The following is a 22302-nucleotide window of genomic DNA, read 5'->3' as shown; positions in this document are numbered from 1 at the left end:
CAGAGCTCGGCATTCCCTGAAAACTCCTTCCTCAGCCTCTCCAAGCTGCAGCCCCCCGAGGTGTGAACCATCCCTGCTGGAGCTGGAGGCTTCTCCCACCTCCCCCTGAGCTCAGAGAAGCCCTCACCTCACCTCCATATGTTGATCCGGCTGCTTCCGAGGAGCACCTGCGCCGCTGTAATTAAGAGTCATTTAGAATTATTGTAAATAATGACTCTGTCTCCGTGGGATAGCGAGGAATTCCAGAAAAGAGCCACAAAATCCATGATTAACAGCGCTTTGGGGAGGATGGCAAACTGCTTTTGCTGCAGTTTAAGGAGGGGAGGTGAATCCCTCTGCTCCAGGCTGAGTCCTGCCTGGAGGGGTGTGGGATGCTCCGGGGTGTCCCTCAGCATCAGGGGACACTCAGGGTGTCATTTACTGCTGGGATTATTTAGCTTTGCTGGAAAAGGCCTGAATTCCCTTCTGGCCCTGTGCCTGAATTCCTTCCAGGGGGAAAATCCTCTCGCCATGGGGCTGGTGGCTGATGGTGGTGAGGGAGAGGAGGGTGTAGAACAACGTGAAAGGCATGGCAGTGTTGGGAATGAGTTGGGATATTTGCTCCTGGTTCTGGCTCTGCTCAGCCTGCCACCCTTCCCAAAGCCCTTCCCAAAGCCCTCAAAGCTCATCAGGACCCAAAACAACCCCATGAGCCTGCAGGAACATTCTGGCAGCGTGGGGAGAATCAAGCTCAGACTGAATTTCCCAAGAGCACAGAGTGACCATGGATTGCTCCCTTATGCCTCTTTTGGGGGACACTCACCTGGACTTGCAGGTGCAAAACCCCCCCAGCTGCATCCCCAAACTTGGCCATGACCAGAGAAACTATTTAACATGAGCAGTGTTAATTTTGTTGATTAAATCTCTGCAGCATTAAGCAATTTCCCCCCGGACTGTCTGCAAGCCTCGCTTAAGATCGGAAGTGAAAAGCACGGGGTAAATGCAAGTCATGATTATTTAATTGGATCGATTTCTATTTTGCATTTTTAATGGCCATTCAGTCCTGTCCATTAATCAGCCAGACTCTGCCCCAGCACTCTCCATTCCAGCAAACCCACAGCCCGCAGGGATGGGCGCTGTGTCCATCTGGGCTGGCCCAGAGCCACCTCAGCAGCCTTGGAGGAGCAGGAATCAAACAGGGATTAAAAACCACCACGCCGAGGAAGGAAACCATCACAGGGGCTCTGCTTCAAGGGTAAATCTCAGATGGCATCGATCTGAAATTCTCTTTGTTATGCTGGGGAGGGAAAAAAAGCTTTAAAAAATATCAACCACCAAATCTGACGCCATCCTGGGTGCAATTAGCCCCAACCTTAATCTGTCAGAGCTGTGAGATCATACAGGTTGCATGAATGCTAATAAGCATTTGATATTTGTACAAGCTTTCTGGGGATGAATAATTCAATTGACTTCATCCATTAAATTTCCCCTATTAAGTTTTCAAACCATGGCTGGGTTTTAATGGCTGGGGCCACCTCATCCTCCAGACGAGGGGTCTTAATTAGGAATTTTAGCACACCCTGACAGAGCCACAGGAGCTGAAATCTCTGTGGCTCTTTGGGTTTTGAGCAGCTCGTGCCTCTCCCTGCTGAGCCCCTGGAATAACTCCAGCTCACACCAGGTGAGTGCTCCATCCTCTTCCAGCATTACGGTGCTGCCAAAGAATGTTTTAGATCTTTGCATGGGGTCAGCCCCTCTCTGGAGGTTGGGAAGGTGCTGAGGGGCTGCTTGGGATGAGGGATGTGCAGTGGCACTGATGCACCCCCTGGATTTTGGCACCAGTCGATGACTCCGTGGGTCCCTTCCAACTCAGGATATTCTATAATTCCACGATTCCCTGGCATTCACTGAGGCAGAGACGTCACCAGGAGTGTCCCATACCCAGCTTGGGCTGCTCCTCATGCCAGGACTCTTCACCCAGGTCCCTCACTTGTAGGTCAGCGTTGGGTTGTGTTTTTTCCAGCTGTGGATGTTGGGCTATCTGGTGAAAAATAAATCTGTTCACAATGAAAGGGAGAAAATACCAACGACCCTCATTAAGTCACACCACAGGGAAGATCCAGATTAATGATTTGAATATTTGATTGAAGTCCCCTGGAGCAGCTCCTTCTGATTCTGCTCTGCCCCACGTGGAGGCACAAGCTGCCGAGGGCCCGTGGCCATGTCTGCAGGGTCTGGTGGATGCATGGAAAACAGCATTCCCACCTGAATTATTCCCAAAAAACGCAGTCAGCCCTGGACACAAGCAGGAGGGGTCCATGCCTGGCAGGTGAAAGAGATTGTTTACCCTCCCCTCTTCTCCCTGCTTTTATTCCTTATGTCCTTATCAAATCCAGCTGTGCCTCTGGGCACCATCTCCCCGGGTCTTCCTCACCCCCTCCCCTCCCTGCCTCTGTGTCAATTTATTCTGACTGGCTCATTAATTCATTCTGCTCGTTAACCAAAAGAAATCTCACCAATGATAACGAGTTCCAATACAAATTAATTCTTCAGGGAAGACCAGGCACTTCACAGCTCCTTGGCAGCGACAGTGTCCGTGCCCAGCAGGGCCCCTGGCATGGGGCTGGTGGCCACATGGACACAGGGATCATCCCTGGAAGTGTCCAAGGACAGGCTGGACAGCAAGATGGGATAGTGCAAGGTGTCCCTGCCTGTAGCAGGGGGTGGAATTGGATGAGCTTTAAGGTCCTTTCCAACATAAACCATCCTGGGATTCAGCCACGGAACACAAAACCCACCCGGCTTCACCCAGGTGCCTTCCCACCAGCAGGTAAATATATTCCCCAGGAGTTACAGCAGGAGTACCCCCCTGTGTGTGCTGCTGTGAGATCCCACTCGCTCCCTGTTTGATTGGAGCAGCAGGAGCAAAAGGCAGGGAAGACAAAGGGCAGGGAAGCTCCCTGCAGCCTCCTGGCAGGCAGGGATGAGTCAACGCTGTGCAAACAACTCTAAAAATACAAACGCTTTATTGCAGATTAATGACACCATCAAATGTATCTCACTGGCCATTTACCAGGTGTTGATCATAAATATTTGGGATTCGAAATAAACTTTTGTGCTGTGCCACTGTGGTGTTGTTTGTGTCTCTCCCACCCTCCCTGGATCAGCCCTGGGGCTGCTGTGATGGGGCTTGAGCAGGTAAAGGAGACAAAGGAGCTGCTCCTGCTCCCTCCCTGCAGCACGGGGTGCCTTTCCACTCTGTTTTCCAGGGATCTGCTGCTCCAGCTGCAGCTGCAGTGGATCAGCCCAGAGCTCATCCCACAGGTATCCCCTGCTTGCACTGCAGCTCTGCCCAGGAGGAGGAGAGCCCTTGCCTGCCCTCCCCAGGGCTCAACCAGAGGCAATTCCAGAGCAAACCCAGGGAAAGGGCTCACCACAACTCTCCAGCCTCCCTGGGAGCTCCTGGACCCGGAGCCAGGCAGCCTGGGCAGGTCACGGCGCCTGGGCTGGATTCAGAAGCTCCCAGTGACAGAGCTCCCAGCAGTTTGGATTTTTCCAGCCCTTGGCTCTTGCTGGGAATGAAGCAAACATAATTCCCTCAGCTGTTCCACTCTGTGCCTCCAGCACGGAGGTCAGTGCTGCCGGGACACTGGGAATGGCTCTCCAGGAGCTGGGATCCAACCTGGAGGAGGTGACAAGTCAGTGATCAGCAGGAGCGTGTCCTTCCTCCCCGGGAGCATGACTGCGGCTCCAAACACCCCAGGGAGGCTTCCCGTGAAAATCACAGCATCAGGACAAGTCCTGGAGAAAAGGAGAATGTTTTAAACAGCCAGGAGAAACAGCAGCATCACTAAGTAACATCCATGGGGTCACCACCATCCACAAACCTTCATCACGCCTGGAAATCAAACTCTCTGATGGAGCATTAATTAAGTTTTCCAGCAGGATAAAACCACTTCCTTGCTTGGGATTTCACTCTGCTCACAGAGATTAAAAATACAGCTAATTAAAACAAGGCTGGCATGCAAAGAAGGGAAGAAGAATGAAAAGTCTTGTCGTGGCTGGGAGGGGACAGAGTCCTTCCAGATGCAGGTACAGATGACTCACGGCTGCTGAATAACCCCCCCGCTGTCTCTCTGCCATGGGGAAGGTCTCCTGTTGCTGGGAGAACTCCTCCAGCAGCTGTGGATCACCTGCCAGGCAACAAAAATGTCCTGAAATTGGCTCCAAGGTAGCTGGTAGCCAAGTGCAGTGTTAATTAAACAGCCTCACTAGCTGCTCCAGACAGCTGCTCTGCTCTACTTCCCCCCCACCCCTGATCATTTTCAGTTCAAATGAATTCTTTTCCCTGAAGCATTTCTGAAGGGCTGTGGAGAGAGGATAACATTTCAGGCATTCCCTCCCATCCCTCCTGCTTTCCCGTCCCTTTCTTCTCTTGGCCAAATTTGTTTGGCCTGAAAAACCGAGTTGAAATAGGTACTGATTGAGAACACATCTCTTGAAATGTGGAAGGGCTTCCCCCCACTCCTGCCACCCTTCCCCAGAGGGTCTGGCAGCAATGAACCACCCCAAAATCCCTCACGGAGAGGGGAAGGCGGCCTGGGATGCGGAAAGGAGGAGAAGGATGAACCACAGCAGGCCGGGGCCAGGCTGGGCAGCCTCCACGGCCCTGACACCATCACAGAATCACAGAATAATGAGGTTGGAAGAGACCTCTAAGATCAGCAAGCCTGTGATGTGTGTGGGCAGCGAATTTCGTGGCACAGCCGTGGTGCCGGTGGCCAGCACGGTGTCACCAGGCCAGCACTGCCGCAGCAGCGGGCCAGCCCCGTCCTGTCACCATCAGAACAAGTCCCCACCAGCTCCTGCAAAGCCTCAGCACCTCCATCCTCCTTATTTACACACCCACCTCACCCTCTCCGTTTTTAATTAAAGAGGGATAATTAAACCAGCACCCTGCTGTTCCCTCCTTTTCCCAGCGCCATGCAGACCCAGCGGTGTGAGGGCACTTCTGATCCCCGCCCTGCTGAGAGCTCTCCTCACCAGAGAGCACAAAATCCACCATTTCCCCTCCTTCTCCCTGCAAACACCTCCTGCCTCCGGCCCTTGCCCGGCAGCATCATCTAGCGGCCACGGCCTCCACACGTGGAATTGCAGGATCGGGAATATCCCGAGCTGGATCATCCCAGCCCATCCTGGGATCCCGCCCGGCTCCAAACACCCCAAAACCCCCGGCCTGTGCATCCCTCAGAGCGCTGTCCCTGAAGCCCGGCAGCTTTCCATGTCCATATCCATTTCCCATATCCATATCCACCGGTTGGGGTTGCTTTATGTTTATATTAAATAATTATATTAATAATAAATAAAGTTCTGGACACGTGGCGCTGCGAGGATAAAGGGGCAGCGCAGGGCGGGCTCAGCGGCTGAGGGGAGCGGGTGGGATCCGCCCGGGAACACCCGTGCCGGGGATGCCGAGGGTACCGGGAGTACCGGGGGTGGGGTGGCCGAGTTTTGGGGCGATTTTGGGGCGATTTTGCGGATCGGGAGCCCCGCGAAGAGAAGCGAAGCGAAGCGCGCCGCCGGGGAAGTTTGGCCGCTGCGCCGCCCCGTCCGTCGCCACGGCAACCGGCGTGCCCGTCATGGCGGCGCCCAGCGTGTTCCTGCTGGCCGTGAGCGGCGAGATCGAGAGCGGAGAGGTGCGGGAGAGCCGGGGACACCGCGGGAAACACACCGGGACAGCACGGAGGGATGGGGGGATCGCCCTGGCCCGGTCTCGGTCTCGGTGCTGTGTCCGCCCGCGCGGGATGAGAATCTGACCTCCCCGAGCCTGGCCGGCCTCAGCCCCAAACCCAACCCGTCCTCATCCCGCCCAACCCTGCACACCCTCGGCGCCCCTCGGCCCCCATAACCCTGCCTGGCTTCATCGCCCTTAACCCACCCCTGTCTTAGTCACTCCCAAACTCAGCCCGGCCTCATCCCCCAAACTCATCCCAGCCTCATCCCCCAAACCCATCCCAACCTCAATTCCCCCAAACCCATCCCAGCCTCATCCCCCAAACCCATCCCAACCTCATCCCCCAAACCCATCCCAACCTCAATTCCCCCAAACCCATCCCAACCTCATCCCCCAAACCCATCCCAACCTCAATCCCCCCAAACCCATCCCAGCCTCATCCCCCAAACCCATCCCAGCCTCATCCCCCAAACCCATCCCAACCCCAATCCCCCCAAACCCATCCCAACCTCATCCCCCAAACCCTTCCCAACCTCAATCCCCAAACCCATCCCAACCTCAATTCCCCCCAAACCCATCCCAACCTCAATCCCCCCAAACCCTTCCCAACCTCAATGCCCCCAAACCCATCCCAACCCCAATCCCCCCAAACCCATCCCAACCTCAATTCCCCCAAACCCATCCCAACCTCAATCCCCAAACCCATCCCAACCTCAATTCCCCCCAAACCCATCCCAGCCTCAATCCCCAAACCCATCCCAACCTCAATCCCCAAACCCATCCCAACCTCAATTCCCCCCAAACCCATCCCAGCCTCAATCCCCAAACCCATCCCAGCCTCATCCCCCAGCCCCATCCTGTCTGCCCCAGTCCCGCTGGCACAGGCTGCCCTCAGCACCCTGACCCGGGCAGATCCTCACGCCCAGAAATTCCCAGTGAATTCCCAGTGAATTCCCAGTGAATCCGCCCCTTTCTCTCTCTCTCTCTCCCCCGCAGTTCCCGGGATTCGATGACCTCTACTGCAAGTTCTCCTTTGTCTACGGCCAGGACTGGGTCCCCACGGCGGTACCGCCCCTGTCCCCACCCCGTGTCCCCTGTCCCCACCCCCGGGCTCGGCGCGGCCCCGGGCTCACCCCCGGCTCCCCGCAGGGCTTGGAGGAGGGAATCTCCCAGATCACCTCCAAGAGCAGCGTCTCGCCCACCACGCTGGTCTGGAACTTCCCCATCGACATCACCTTCAAGAGCACCAACCCCTTCGGCTGTGAGTGCTTTGGGGGGCGCGGCCGCGGTGCCAAAACCCCCCCCGCCCCCCGTGCCTCACCCCCGTTCCTTGCAGGGCCGCAGATCGTGCTCAGTGTCTACGGGCCGGACTTCTTCGGCCACGACGTTGTCAGAGGTTACGGGGCTGTGCACGTGCCCTTCGTGCCCGGCAGGTGAGTGCCAGCCTGAGCTGCAGGACTCACGCACACCCTGCTCTGGAATTAAAAAATTAATTAATTAATTAATTAATAAAAGCTGCCAGAAATCTCCTCGCCGTGCCCCTGTCAGCTCACGGGGATTCTCCAGCAGAGCTCTTTCACCATCAGATAAATTTTGTAAAAGCCCCCAGATGTGAAGCTCAGTTACTCACACGGTGAATTCTCCTTCCCTCCACCGGGAGTGGAGGAAGATCTGTCGTTCCTGTGCAGACAATCCCTTTTGGGAAGGGAAAGGACCTGACGTGGCAGGAATTCTGTGCCTTCCTAAACACAAAACCCCTGCTTTTTATCCATTCCTGAGGTTCTGGGCTCTCCTCTTTGTTTCAGGCACAAAAGAACCATTGCCATGTTCGTCCCAGAGTCCACCTCCAGGCTGCAGCAGCTCACAAGGTAATAATTAATGACTTTAATTCATTAAGGAGTGAATTTCTCTCCTGTCCTTAGCCACAAAAGCATTTGCAGCCACTCAGTGGGGCAGAGGTGTGACTGCTCTGTGCCATAATCAATATTCTGTAGGTAAAAATCACATTTTCAGGTGTCTAAAAGGGCCTTTTGAAAAGCTTTCACAAGCATATTAACAACATATTAATTACATTAACAACATATCAACAATATTAATTCTATTAATATAGTAATATAAACATATTATACTGGTGTATAGTAAAATATATTCATATATAGGAATAGAACATATTATATTTAATATAATATAATATAATATAATATAATATAATATAATATAATATAATATAATATAATATAATATAATATAATATAATATACATATTAATTACCTGCTAACTGCAGGTAATTAATTACTGCCTGAATCTTCTTGGGGCTGTTTGGGAAGCACAGCCACAGGAAGAGCAAACCCATGGAAAAACAATTCCCAATCCAATTTTTCTAAAGAAATCCAAGGTCTCAAAGCCTCCGTGGTTCTCTGGGTGATCAAGGAGAATTTTTCAACAATATCTTTGCCACAGAAAGATTCTTCTACCCCAGAAAAAAAAACTGGATTTAACAAAATCTGTATGAAATCAGTTGCAATTTTTTTTTTCCTTAAGGCAAAACTTACCTTTGATTGAAGTAGATCAATAAAGAGAATCAGGCTTCAAAACCCTCCTGGGCAGTTCCTCTCGTGGCCTGGATCAATCTCAGCCACCCAATCCAATTAATTAATTAACCCAATTAATTGGTGTTTTGTGTTCAATAATTTGTATTCTGTATTCAATAATTTGTACTTTGCGTTCATAATTCTGTATTTTGCATTCAATAATTTTGGTTTTTGCATTCATAATTTCATATTTTGTATTCATTAATTTGTATTTTGCATTCATTATTTTGCATTTTGTATTCATTGTTTTGTTTTTAGTATTCATTATTTTGGTTTTTTTTATTCATTCATTTGTGTTTTGTAATTTGCATTCATTATTTTGTATTTTGTATTTTTTGTGTTCAATCATTTATATTTTGTATTCATAATTTTGTATTCAATCATTTTGTATTTTGTATTCAGTGATTTGTATTTTACATTCATTAATTTGTATATTGCATTCATTAATTTGTATTTTGCATTTGTAATTCTGTAGTTTGCATTCAATAATTTGCATTTTCCATTCAATAATTTTTAATTTTGCATTCAATAATTTGCATTTTGCACTCAATAATTTTTAAATTTGTATTCAATAATTTCTATTTTGCATCATAATTTTGTATTTTGAATTAATATTTTTTTAGTTTTGCATTCAATAATTTGCTTTTTGCATTCAATAATTTTTAATTTTGCATTCATAAGTTTTAATTTTGCATTCAATAATTTGCATTTTGCAGTCAATAATTTTTAATTTTGCATTCAATAATTTGCATTTTGCATTCAACAACTTTGTACTTTGCATTCATTAATTTGTATTTTCCTCCTCCAAGCTGGTTCACGGGGAGACGCCCGGAATTCACCGACCCCAGGGTGGTGGCACAGGGAGAAGGGCGGGAAGGTGAGTCCTGGCAGCTCCTGCTGCAGGGTCCTGGCAGCTCCTGCTGCAGGGTCCTGGCAGCTCCTGCTGTTGGGTCCTGGCAGCTCCTGCTGCAGGGTCCTGGCAGCTCCTGCTGCAGGGTCCCGGCAGCTCCTGCTGTTGGGTCCTGGCAGCTGCTGCTGCAGGGTCCTGGCAGCTCCTGCTGTTGGGTCCTGGCAGCTCCTGCTGCAGGGTCCCGGCAGCTCCTGCTGTTGGGTCCTGGCAGCTGCTGCTGCAGGGTCCTGGCAGCTCCTGCTGTTGGGTCCTGGCAGCTCCTGCTGCAGGGTCCTGGCAGCTCCTGCTGTTGGGTCCTGGCAGCTCCTGCTGTTGGGTCCTGGCAGCTCCTGCTGTTGAGTCCCGGCAGCTCCTGCTGTTGGGTCCTGGCAGCTCCTGCTGTTGGGTCCCGGCAGCTCCTGCTGTTGGGTCCTGGCAGCTCCTGGGCTTCCCCAGCGAGCCCCAAACCCCCTGTGACAATCCCTCCCCCTGCCAGTGACCAGGGTGCGCTCCCAGGGCTTCGTGACCCTCTCCTTCAACGTGATGACCAAAGACCTGCACAAGCTGGGCTATGACGTGGGCCAGGGGCCTGGGCCACAGGGGCTGCACGAGCCCTGAGCCCCCCTGAGCTCCCTGGGCCTTCTGAGGGACACTCCAACTCCAAACAACACCAGCCCTGGAGGATTTGGAGTGTCCAACTCCAAACAACACCAGCCCTGGAGGATTTGGAGTGTCCAACTCCAAACAACACCAGCCCTGGAGCATTTGGAGTGTCCAACTCCAAACAACACCAGCCCTGGAGGATTTGGAGTGTCCAACTCCAAACAACACCAGCCTGGGAGCATTTGGAGTGTCCAACTCCAAACAACACCAGCCCTGGAGCATTTGGAGTTTGGAGCATTCAAACAACACCAGCCCAGGAGGATTTGGGATGATGACCAAGCCCAATCCTCTCAGTAAGGTTGAAGTATTGTGGAAATTGATGTTAACATTCAGTGTTTTATGGATAATTATTGTATTTTATTCAGTGTTTTTAGGGGTCAGACTGTCTCAGAGTAAGGCCTATAACAAAATATTTTTATAGCAGCCTTTTGTACACCTTTTTATAGAATTAATGACACACAAAGTTTCAAGTTGTATTCGTTTCCCTGCAGTTAAAACTTTGCAAACCCAGTTTCTTCTTAGTGGCTTTTTTTTTTTTTTTTTTTTTTTTTTTTTTTGTATTGCACCTTCCAAAAATGGTCCTGTGAAATGCATCCCCCTCTAAGCTCTTTTAGGCTGAATAAACTCTGTTGTATCAATAGATTCATTTGTCTTTCTGCTGCTAAAGGGGTTTCTTTCTTTGTGCCAGGATGGTTTTAAGCCCTAAATCATCCAAGCTCTGCTAGATTTAAAGGTAGAAGAGAAAAAGAAATGTTTCAGTGCAGTGACTAATTGCTGCGTCATTTTCCTGTTTAATTTTGGGCATGTAACCTCTTGTGTTTGACTGCAAATCCCAGGAGAATGACACCATCTCCCTAAAAGGGAACTACCAAGACCTCCAAGTGTAGAAATCCCAGGAAAAACACCCAGGGATGAAGCACAAATCCTCCAGGACACAGCTCGACAAAACACCCAGGCAGAGATTGTTCTGATCCACAGTGGGATGGAATAAATTTAATTTCTGAAAACATAAAGTGGTCACTGGAGCATTTTGGAGAACAACGGCACCTTTTATATGACATAGAAATACTTCTCCAAACGTTTTTAGGGATAATTTTTCATCTCCTGCCTTGTTTTTGTTGACTCCACACTTCCAGTGGAGTTGTTTTGGCCATTTGTAATCTCTGAACTGAGTCACGTTGCAATCCAAATTCAGAAGCGTTTCCTGTTGGCTCAGAGGAGACTTGAGGAATTTTGTTTCCTTTTCAGAAGTTTGGGAAGCAGGATAAATATCAGTGTTTGAAAGGCTTGGGAGGCAAACACTGAACCTCCTGCTGCTGCCTGAGGACCCAATTTCCCCTGGAGCACAGTTCCTGCCCACATTCCAAATGCAGCAAAGGAACGTGGCACAGCCCAAACCTGGGATTTATTCACAGCCAGCTCCTCATCCTGCTGCTCCAAACCCCTGAATTCCATCCTCATGCTCCAAACTCCTGCATTCCTCCTGTTCCAAAGGAACTCTTGGGTGTTTCACCCCGGTGGCACCAACCAGACCTGAGCCAGCTTCCCCCTGACAGCTGAGGGGAAGGGAGGTTAAAAACAGTGAACAGCAAAAATCCTAAACTCCATAAGACAGGATTAAAGAACCTGGAGGTGTTTAAGCTGCTCTCTAAGCAGATCCCACACTGCTACCTGCATTATTAGGGCTTTCTGCCTATTTCCTCTGGGTTTAGTTGGATTTTGGGATGGTTTTGGGCTCCTCAATGACTTGAGCACATCTAAGAGCTTCACTTACCTTCCTCAAGTTTCCTGTGAGTGTTTCCCTCAGGGCATCACCCAGGGGCTGATGTTTGGAGTTTCCCAAGCCCCATGCCATTGATATCCCTCAGAAACTTCTCCCAGAAGTGGCCTTGCTGCTGCCTTTGTCACTGCCTGGTTGAAGTCTTTGCTCCTCGGGTGTGGCAGTGTTTGCACCTGGGGACAATCTGTGAATAAAGATGGGCACCACACCGTGAGCAGAGCAGGGAGCAGTGACAAGGAAGGGATTTAGGATCCCTAATGGTTCATGGAAGTTAAACCCTAGAAGCAGCAGTGCTCTAAGCGCAGCCAAATCCCAGTAAAACCCAGCAGCAAGGGCTCACGGTGATTTCCTCTCACCCAGCTGGAACACCCTGCTCCTTTCCTGGTTAATCATTCTCCCTTCTCTCCAAACCTGCTCTGAAATTCCCAACCCCACAAGAGCAGCACGATGCTCTCAGCTGGAGCTCTGCTTGGTTCCCCTGAAATCTCTCCCAGATGGTGAAATTGGTCATTATCCTCCGAATTCCAGATGGGCAGGGAAAAAAATCCTCCTGGAGAACGAGTTCTGACACAGGAGGGGCTCCGAGGCCATCACAAACCCGGGAGCCTGGGAGGTGTTTGGGGCCTCTGCAGCTCTCCTGGCCTGGAAAGGCTTTGGATTCACTCCAGGGGAGTTTTCCTGCTGTTACCCGGGGAGGGAAACAGCCAAGGACAGGGAGCGAACAGCAGCTTGGGGATCAAACCCTCCAGCAAAAGGAGAATCATTCGGACAATCCTTAGGAATTGGTATTTACCGCCTTTCCTACCAAAGAGCAGCAGCAGCTCCTGCCCTCTCGTGGCTGCTCCCATCCTTTAGGAAAGCGCTGGAAGTGATTAATAACAATTAACTCCGGGGCTGAATGAAGAATTCCGAGTTTTTCCCGTTCCTCCATGGAAGTCGCTCCGTGCTGGCTGCCCTGGCACTGCCCCTTGTCCCCGGAGCAGGGGACAAACACCTCCCGGGGCTGCTCCACGGGGAGCGGGGCTGAGCCGGGCATCTGAGCATCCACAAGAGGCTGCCAGGCTGCTTTACACCAGCAGCTCTGTGGCAGCTGGGAATTATCTCCATCTGAAAATGAGATGGATTCAAGCTGACAGCAGCTTCTCCCCAGCAGCAGTGTCGGGTTGGGAGCAGGAGATCTGTGAAATGCTCCAAAGGGAAAAAAAAAAAAAAAAGAATAGGAAAAAATCAAACACTCAAGCACAGAGCAACCACGTTTGAAGAAAATTGGGGATTTAGTTCCAGTTCTTGACAGGTTTGTAGTGCTTCCTCCCATTTGTGCCACTGGAGATTCGGGGGGATAAAGGCCCTGGATCCGTGCTGGACACGGACCTGGGGGGTCACAGGACAGCTGGGGTGGGAACAGTGGCAGAGCCAGGCTGGGCATTCCCCATTCCCGGGACACCCAGAGCCAGGGAACAGCAGGAACCCCCACCCTGGGCCTCTCCCCTTTGGGCTGGCAGCAGCTGGATGGGCTGGTGGCCCTGGAGAGCCAAAAAAAAAATGTATTCAGTGCATTATACACAGCTACATATACACAGATGTCCACCCAGGACATCTCCAGGGGGTCCCTCAGACCTGAGCCCCCCGTGAGGGCACTGAGAGCCCCCCAGCAGCCAGCCCGAGGTCCAGGCACACCTGAGCAGCACATCTGCAGCAGCCACCAACTCCAGCTTGGGATGTTTCCCAGGCCAGTCTTCCAAGGCCACACCACCCCCAGCAGGAGCCACCCCGATCCCACCCTGTCCCCTCTCAACACCCACCCTCAGGGTGGCAGAGGGGATCCCTGAGGGCTTTTTCCATCAGCTGAGGAGTCCTCTGGGAGGCAAACGTGGGGGAGCTCAAACCCCAAGTTCTGAGACACTCGTGGATATTTGCAAACCCAAGGAGCAACTCCACTTTTGGAAGCAAAAACTCCCAAAGCTGCAGCTCCCACCCGGCTGCAGAGCTGCCAGTAGCCTCCAGTGCAGCCCCACTGGGGCTGGGAGCACAGGACAGCACAAATCCCTCAGAACCCATCCCTTGGGCATGGAAAGCAGGGCTGAGCCCCCAGGAGGGAACAACACGAGCTGCATTCCCAGCAGGATCTGAGGGATCCAGCCTCATCCTTCAGAGGGAAGAGCAGCAGACGCACAGAACTGCTCAAGGTGTCTATTTTTGGCTCCCTATTCAGGCCAGGATATTTAAGTACCCAAATTCACCTCAGAGAATATCATCACTCCATTTAGTGCCAGACTTGCTGATGAAGATATTAAAAAAGCAGAAAAAACCTCCTCCACCATCACCCAGCACAACCCCAGGCAGCCCACGGACTCCGGGGCTGCTACAGCACAGCAGAGCTGGCTCCCTGGAGCTTGGAAAATCCATGGATTTCATTCCATGGCCACAAAAAGCACTTTAGGAAGAAGGCAGACCTGATTTTCGCAGGTTCTAGGGGAAGAAGGACACGAAGGTGTCTGATGATTTTCCAGTCGCAGGCATTACTCGAGGTGGTTCAGCTGTGGAGAACTCCAGGAGGGCTGGGGATGGATGGGTGGGATTGGGAGGGTTTGGGATGGATGGGTGGGATTGGGAGAAGGGTTGGGGATGGATGGATGGATGGATGGATGGGACAGGGAAGGGTTGGGGATGGATGGATGGGTGGGATTGAGAGGAGGGTTGGGGATGGGTGGGATCGGGAGGAGGGTTTGGGATGGATGGGTGGGATCAGCCCACGCCGGGTCAGTGTCCTGTGGATGATCCTGGCCTCCCATCTGCTCCAGCTGCCCGGCCCGTGCTCCTCCAGCCCAGCCGCGGGTGCTGATCCCGCAGGCGCCGGGAGAGGGGTGGATTCACCCGGGGGCCGTCAGCTCATCTCCACAGGGAAATAAATCCCAGGTCTCTGCTCCAGCAACCTCCCCCTGGCCCGAATGGAGCTCTGACCCAACCTCCAGCAGCTCTGCTGGTCAAACTGGGCAGGACCCAGGATGCCATTCCTGCCCGGGAGGAACTCGAAGGGATCAAGCTGCAGAGCTGGCAGCAGCCGTGTCCCAGCGAGGTTTCCTGTCGGGAAGCAGCAGGCAGGGAGCTGGGAAGACAAACTCCACCTTTGCCCCGGCTTTATCCAGGTGGTTTGAGGTGTCATTGATTTTCCTTCACCTGAAATGGGAACGTGTTTGCTCCACACGTGCCAAGAGCAGCTCAGGCAGAGCGATGTGAGCTGGCCTGAGAGGACACAGGTGATCCTGGAACGCTTTGGACAAAGGCTGGAGTGACAGGACACAGGGAATGGCTTCCCACTGCCAGAGGGCAGGGCTAGATGGGATATTGGGAATAGATTCCTCTCTGTGAGGGTGAGGCCCTGGCACAGGTGCCCAGAGAAGCTGTGGCTGCCCCTGGATCCATGGAAGTGCCCAAGGCCAGGTTGGACAGGGCTGGGAGCAACCTGGGACAGTGGAAGGTGTCCCTGCCCCTGGGGACATTTGTGGGATTTTATTTACTCTCGCGGGGAGAGATTTCCCAAAACCGTGAGGGTCCCACAACTCACTCTGGGTCTGGGACAGCTCTGGGCTCTCCTTGCACAGCCCCAGGCTGGGCTGTGTCCCCCCAGGGTATCCCCACATTCCTCATTTACCTCCTCCCAATTCCCTATGGATCACCAGACCCTGCCAATGAACCTCCCTGGCAGCAAGGGGAACTTCCAACTCCTCGGCTTCCACTATCACAGGGTACAATCAATCAACAGCAGAACAGCAAAACAGAGCTGCCAGCACCACATCCCACACTGGCTCTTCACCATTCCTAATCCCGAGCTCCCAAACAAGCAGCAGTCCTTAGGAAATCCAACTCATAAATGGGGAAAGGTGACCTTTTAAGTTAACTTGAAAAATATGGGAGTTTTGAACGTGAGGGGTTCATAAATCCCGCTGGTTCCCTGAAATGCAGCTTGCAGGGTGTTGCAGAGGCCGTGCCAAAGCCAGAGCACAAGATGGGCCCAGCTCTTTCCCCACAGTTCCATGAAAAGCAGCAGAAAAAGGCAACACAAACCTCAGCAAAACCTTCGGAAACAGCAGCGTGGGCGAGGGGAAGCCAAAAGATAAATCCTTATCCAGAGTCCTCTTCCTCTGCAGAGCGGGCAAATCCTCCTCACTCCTCTGGAGAGGAAGAGGAAAAGGAAATGTGGGATGGGGGAGCAGCTCTGCAAGCTCAGCAGAAAGCTCGACCACAAGCACAGCTCTGCTCAGCACGGGCTGGGGCAGCTCAGGCTCCCCTGGCTCACACAGCCACCAGAACCCATCAAAATCCACTGGAACTCCCCAGAATCCACCTCCTCTGGAAGAGATCAGTCACCTGAGCCATTCCCACATCTTCCATACAGTGAGATTTCGCTGAAAACGTGCAGTTCCAAGAGGCAGAAGCAGAATCAGAGAATCCCAGAATGGTTTGGGTTGGGAGGGACATGAAAGCCCATCCACTTCCAACCCCAACACCTTCCCCTGTCCCAGGCTGCTCCAAGCCCTGTCCAGCCTGGCCTTGGGCACTGCCAGGGATCCAGGGGCAGCCCCAGCTTCTCCAGGGACACTGGAGCGTTCCTGGGGCAGCAGCTTCCCCCAGCACCCCTGGCTGAAACCAAACCAGAGCCTTTTCTCCCCAAAGCCGCCTTTCCCACAGTCACACCTCCAGCATTAATTAGCGATCATTGATTAGCGATCAGCCTGATTGGCAGCCAACGAAGCAGGGAACCTGGAGGGGCTCTGGAGAGGCAGCTCCTGCTGGTGCCTGCTAATGAAGGGCCCTTCAATTAACGCAGCCAGGATGAGAGGCCTGGATCGCTCCCAGGCTGGAAGCAGGCGATCCGTGCCACAGATCCGTACACGAGTGGGAAGTGAGGACTCCCCAGGTCCTGTCCCAGCTCCCCAGCCCTCCTTCCACAGCCACCTTCCCCACGTTCCTGCCTGGACACAAATCCAGAGCCTCCAGCGAGGCACCGCCCCGAGCTCCCTGCACCGGGGCTGTTCCAGGGGCAGCGTGGTTAAAAGAAGGAATTCAGTCACCTGCAACACAACAAATCTCCATTTTTATTGAGTCAGTAAGGTCTCAGCTGAGCCTGATTTCAGTGAGCCATAGAAACCCTCCTCTCTCCCAGCCAGAGCAGCCTGTCCTGGGAAAAGTCATGGATGCATCAAGGAATCCACAGCATCCCTCAATCCTCCTGCCACAAAGCTTCCATCAGCTCACCCCAAACCCATCAGCTTCCTGCAAACCTCCACCAAGCAGGGCTTGGGTGGGAATGGGAGAACAAACACCACGCAGAAGCCTGGAAAAAGCAACACAGCTGGAATAGAAGCAATACAATTTTAATTCTGACCAGTCACCTCCAAACCCCTCGTCTTTCCACTGTTCTGATGGCATCGTTTAAATATCACATCTGTGACATTGCTGGGGGGGGGAGAAAAAAAAAATATGACACAAAGATACAGACATTATGATACAATAGTACAAATGATAAATTATTTATACAGTAAATAATGGCAATAGTCAGCACAAATCCAGAAAAAGCAGCTGGCTCCCAGGGTTATGAGCAGTTTGGGAAATATCAGAACACTTGGAGAGGAAGAGTTGTGTGAGATTCTGCTGGGAAAAAGAAATCTCCTCTTTCTCCCCACCTGTGCAATATTCAGGCACAGAGAACACCTCGAGCTGGAACAGCAAAAGGGCACAAGGGGAACAAGAGCTGTCTTGGCTACGGGACTTCCCAAAAACTGCCAACACCACAACCCACCAGGGCTTCCCTTCCCTGCCCCCTCCACGGAGTTGAGTTTCTCTAGAGCATAAAACTGAATAAATAACTGAGCTTATTTAGGGGGGAAATTATGCCAAGGTGTGTGTGTGTGTGTTTTCTTTTCTTTTTTTTTGTTTTTTTTTAAGATATTTAACACTTTTCTCTTTGGTCAATTTGACCAGTAAGGCTATTTTGGGCTACTAATGTTTTAAAAATCAAAAAGGGGGGGAAAAAAAAAAGCACTTTGAATATTTGCAAAGTGAGAAAAAGAAGGAGAAGAGGGAGAAATGGAGAAATGGGGCAGAGGGGATGTGATAGGGCACACAAATATCCTCCAGAAATGTGGGAGGGCCAGGAGGGAGGGAGGATTATCCTGCAGAGCAGGAAAATCATCACAAAATGAGCTGGACCGTTCAGAGCATCCCCAGCCAGGACAGTGACACCCCTGTGTCACCCCCTGGGGACACAGCCCAGCCCAGGAACATTCACCAAACCTGCCACAAGCCCTGTGCCAGGCTGGGATCTGGGCTTGGTTAGTCTCAGCCTAAATATTTCCAGCACCAGAATTTGGGCTGTGGCGCCTCAGGGAGCCTCCTTTGGGTTTGTTGTGCCATAAATGTCTCTATTTAATATAAAAGGGATAAAGTTCTGGGGGCAGTGACTTGGGAGGAAAAGCAACAATTTGCCATTCAACAGCTTCATTAAGCCAAGGGCGAATTTACAGTGACAGCTCCAACTGCAGATTATTTCAGCACTTGAAATATTTCTTATCAACCTCATCTTGCCTCTAGAAAGTTCCCCAGGACGTGGCCAGGACTCTTGGCTGGGCACACAATGCCCCATCCCACTGCAGTTCAGGGGACAAGGGGACAAACCCAGGGTGACCTTGACTCCAGTGCTGGTCCAATCCAACTGGGAAAACAACCTGGGAGGAATCTTGCCACAGATCAGCTGGAAAAAAGCACTTTCCCCCCCCATCTGCAAGAATCACACCCTTCCTGCTCTACACTTTTCAATAGCCTCAACAACAACAGAAAAAGTCTTTTTCTTTGCTCTGAAAGGCAACATGAATGGGGTTTTGTTTTGTTTTTAAAGACAGGCTGGGTGTGGACAGCAATCCTCTTCCCTCCTCTATAAAAACAAGGATTGGGAATGCTCCTTGCCAGTTCCAGAGGATCCCAGAGGATGCCAGAGGATCCCACACCTGCACAGGAACATCCACACACTGAGCATTCCATACACTACCAGAGCTACCCTGACCTGCACAGCTCCAGTCTGGGCTTGTCCCTAAATCTGATCGTCCTTCAGCATCCCCTTCCCACCAGGAGATGGATCCCAGTCCTCCCATGGGATCCAGCCCCTCTCCAGCCCCACAGGGAATTGTTCCACCACAACACAACCCTGGCAAATTCTGTTTTCCCCCTCTTAAATTAAGGAAAGGCCACCAAGTCCGTTCAGAGGTGCCCTGCAGGCAGGAAAAAATCCTTTTCCATGGATTTTTGGGAGAGGCTGGGGCTCCAGCAGAACCCCTGAGCGTGGTGAGGAGTCCAGACATGAAAATTCATTGAAAAGGGATAATTCAGCTCCCGAGGGATGGCTGGACATGGAAGCAGTTATCCTACGGAGTGCACCTTCCAAGAGGAAAAATCAGTGGATAAAATGAAACAAGTTCTGTTTGTACATCAGGATTTTTAACAGCTCCACAAGTTGTACAAGGAAAATAAAACCAAACAGCCTCTCTGGGGGGGATCTTCATCAAGGCTAAAAGTCCGGGGATTGGGAAATGGGAACAAATCAAGGGAAAGGCAACTTTAGTGTTTTTTCTTTTTAATGTAGTCTTAAATCATGTTATGCTCAAATTCAATTCATCTAAAAATAATTAGTCACGAGGATTTGTTTTTGATTTGCATTATGAATACTTCATTTAAAAGTAAATATTTTAGTGTTAATCTTCCCTTTTAAACTCTCTTTACAGAAACAAAGAGCGAAAACCATAAATAAGAGGGCATTAAAACCATAAAAATGACATTTGCCAATATCTTAATTTTTCAGCCAGACTTGATAAATCTATCAAAACCAGACAGTTAAATAAGAACCACATTATAAAAATTAGCAAAAAAAGGACTATTAGGTAACTCTGCAAACTCAAAATATGAAACTGTACTAAACAAAATATGTGCAAAAGTATACAAGAGTAACTGCATATAGCAAGGTTAAGCCTGAATTAGTTTTAAAGCTTGCCCCGGTGAAACTGAATTCAAAGTTGTCCCACTGTATCTCTTTTTTTTTTTTTTTTCCTTTTCTTTGTTTTTTCCTTTTTTTTTTTTTTCTTTCAACTCACATTGTAAGTCAAATAAAAACAAAATACACATGAAAAAACTTCCAAACGAAGCTGGTACTGGACAAGCACAGAGCAGGACACTCACTCAGCACGAGTGCAGCCACTCACAGAGTTCCAGGAGTCCTTAGAGTAGTGTAGGAATTCAACACTGCACACGACAGCACAACTCGAGCATGGTCTTGGGTGTTTTGTCTGGGGTTTTGTGTTATTTTCCTTTCGAGACAAGCTTGCTGCTGTCAGTCACACCTCAGAGATACCAAAGCAGTGCGAGTTTGCAATGTTTAATGCATAAAAACCAAGCCCCCCTGGGCCCTCCGGGTCGGTCTCTTCTAAGAGTAAGGACTATGGGTGAACCAACAGTCTAGAGCTGTGTGTAGTTATGTGCAAAACATTCACTAGCACTCGGAATCTCAGGTCTATCTTACGGGCAGAGGAAGTGACAGATGCAGGAGAAGAGTAACTTCAGGAATCCAGCACATGATCTGACATCTACAAAATAGCCAAGGGAGTTTTCCAGTGGCAGGTTCTCTCCCTAGAAAGTGTGTTTGAAATGATTAACAAAGTAACAAAAATGGGCAGAATCTAACTTTGGTGAAAAGTCTGAACATTTCACATGATGCTCAACAAGCCAAAGTAAGGTACCATCTGTAGCAAAGACTAGATTTAGATTAACTGGTAAGTAGAGACAACTCTTCAAAGATCATAACTGTAAACTGCAAATCTACTTCCAAGTCTCTCACACACCGTTCAGTCCACACAGGCCACGTTCGTTTCGCTGGAAAGACTTCAGCCTGGAAACACTAAGAAAAGAAAAGTTCCTTTAATTGGGTCTTTATAGGAGGAAAGGGTTAGTTGTATTTGCAGCCTGGGAGGCTGCTGGCGGCATTCCTGTACTGTGCAGAGCTTGGGGCATTGATCCTGCAATGCTCAGCCCCTGGCCCATCCTGATGGTGCCCATGGCCGGCAGCGGTGCCATCCCCACGGGCACGGGGGCCATGGAAGACAGAGGTATTGGCTCCATGCTCATCGGGGGCACGGCGCTGAAGGAGGGGCTGCTGCCCATCACGGGGCTCGCTCTCATCTGGTTCAGGGTCAGAGGCTGAGGCTGGTTCACCTGGAAGGGGTTGATTGGAGTCGCTGCAGTAGCGGCACCTGAGCGGGGAGAGAAGGGACAGTGAGGCACTGCCGTCAGCACCAGGGGCTGCAGTCATCTGTCCTGGCAAAGAACCCTCCCCATGCCCAAAACACCCTGTGGAGCATCTGCCCCCCAGCAGAGCACAGTGTGTTCCCTGGAAGCAGCCAGTGCCTCCAACACCCCTCCACTGACCAACAGCTCCCACCTCTGACAGCCCCCACCGGAGTCACAGGTTCTCCAAGCTTGGTTACCTGCAAAAGCCCTAACCACGACATCCACATCACTGATTTGATTTTTTTATATGCTGCTTTGCAAGCTCTCTGTGCTCCTTTACTGCAGAGAGTGAGTTCACATCAGGTATTGGGAAGAAATCCTTCCCTGGGAGGGTGGGGAGGCCCTGGCACAGATTCCCATAGGAGCTGTGGCTGCCCCTGGATCCCTGGAAGTGTCCAAGGCCAGGCTGGACAGAGCTTGGAGCAGCCTGGGATAGTGAAAGGTGTCCCTGCCCATGGCAAGGATGTTTTTTAAGATCCCTTCCAAACCATCCTGGGACTCTGTGATTTGTGTGTTTGCTCCAAGCTCCCAGCAGCCACCTCCATTTTTGTGTTTCTGGCACCGAGCTCGGACAAGAATTCCCAAAGTAAACAACTTGTTTCCGAATTACAGCCGTGCTCGAAAAAAGCAGAGCACAACTTTCCCAGCCTCTGAGGCTCCCTGGATTGCTGCCAGCCCTGCAAATTCCTTTTAGTGTACAAGCCCAAGATTATTTGGATGGCCCAGTGACCCCTCACAAACTTTTTGTAGTACCCGGGAAGGGCAGACACACAGATTTCCTCTCTCTCCCTGCTCACTGCCAAGGCTGCTCAGAATCATTGCTTTTTTCCTACTCAGGGATTTTAATAAATTGACTTTTTCTTCCATTGGAAGAGTGATGAAAATAAATACTGAAAGAGCATTTGCAAGTTTCACCCTATGAGCAACACAGGAAAACATCAGTGCAAATTCAGCTTTTAAAAAACACATCTGCCACATGTTTGGTGTCACCATTTCAGCCTGCTCCAAGCAAGGGCTCACTTCTAACAGGCTCAGCTTGCAGGAGAACTGCAACAGCCGATTTTTTTTTTTTTCCACAATACACTAAGAATGTGTTTCCAGCTCAAAACTGGCTCACTGTGCCAGCCTAAGACAGACTAACCAGCAGCTCACTGAATTACCCTGCAGAGTTTGCTCTCTGGGACCTCAGGCTGCAGTCAGAGATCTCCTGTGCCTGCTGCAGCTCCAGGAAAAGGGCAATTCCAACCTTCTTCCACAGGAAACTCCTACCTGTTACCTTCCCAAGGCAATCTTACCTGTTTTGACAAAATCCAGCTGAAGTTCAGCCATTTTTAA

General features: G+C 50.8%; 2 protein-coding genes and 1 long non-coding RNA gene across 9 annotated transcripts in view; 1 reads left to right on the top strand and 2 right to left on the bottom strand.

Moving 5' to 3' along the window:
• Positions 1–2988: 2988 nt before the first annotated feature.
• Positions 2989–6929, bottom strand: LOC128796414 (uncharacterized). Of its 4 annotated transcripts, none has more exons than XR_008433803.1 (3): positions 6847–6929; positions 3867–4172; positions 2989–3780 (listed from the first exon to the last, which is right to left on the bottom strand). It is a non-coding gene; the product is annotated as an uncharacterized LOC128796414 (long non-coding RNA). The 4 variants fall into 4 exon arrangements; XR_008433800.1 differs by lacking the exon at positions 6847–6929 and having other exon boundaries at positions 3867–3956; positions 4087–5458; XR_008433801.1 differs by lacking the exon at positions 6847–6929 and adding an exon at positions 5070–5458.
• B9D1 (B9 domain containing 1) lies at positions 5513–10497 on the top strand. The gene is made up of 7 exons (XM_053958003.1): positions 5513–5675; positions 6710–6778; positions 6863–6974; positions 7050–7146; positions 7519–7581; positions 9115–9182; positions 9691–10497. The coding sequence occupies exons 1-7, from the start codon at positions 5619–5621 to the stop codon at positions 9810–9812; spliced, it is 588 nt and encodes a 195-aa protein (XP_053813978.1). The 5' UTR covers positions 5513–5618; the 3' UTR covers positions 9813–10497.
• A 6499-nt stretch (positions 10498–16996) lies between these two features.
• Positions 16997–22302, bottom strand: part of EPN2 (epsin 2) — a 44200-nt gene continuing 38894 nt past the window's right edge. For all 4 annotated transcript variants that reach the window (XM_053957358.1, XM_053957361.1, XM_053957359.1 and 1 more), the window contains one exon: positions 16997–20930. In XM_053957358.1, coding sequence (XP_053813333.1) covers positions 20611–20930 — 320 coding nt within the window. In that variant the 3' untranslated portion in view covers positions 16997–20610. The remainder of the gene's footprint in view (positions 20931–22302) is intronic.

The sequence above is a fragment of the Vidua chalybeata genome, chromosome 16 (genome assembly GCF_026979565.1).
Source record: "Vidua chalybeata isolate OUT-0048 chromosome 16, bVidCha1 merged haplotype, whole genome shotgun sequence".
NCBI classification, from domain to species: domain Eukaryota; kingdom Metazoa; phylum Chordata; class Aves; order Passeriformes; family Viduidae; genus Vidua; species Vidua chalybeata.
The sequence above is the reverse complement of the archived record's forward strand: the minus strand, read 5'-3'. Positions and strand labels throughout refer to the sequence as shown.

Excerpts from the sequence above, each read along its gene's own strand:
- B9D1 (XM_053958003.1), top strand. The coding sequence starts at position 5,619 with ATGGCGGCGCCCAGCGTGTTCCTGCTGGCCGTGAGCGGCGAGATCGAG. Across the intron at positions 5,676-6,709 it reads GCGAGATCGAGAGCGGAGAG|TTCCCGGGATTCGATGACCT; the intron begins GTGCGGGAGAGC and ends TCTCCCCCGCAG. Across the intron at positions 6,975-7,049 it reads GAGCACCAACCCCTTCGGCT|GGCCGCAGATCGTGCTCAGT; the intron begins GTGAGTGCTTTG and ends CGTTCCTTGCAG.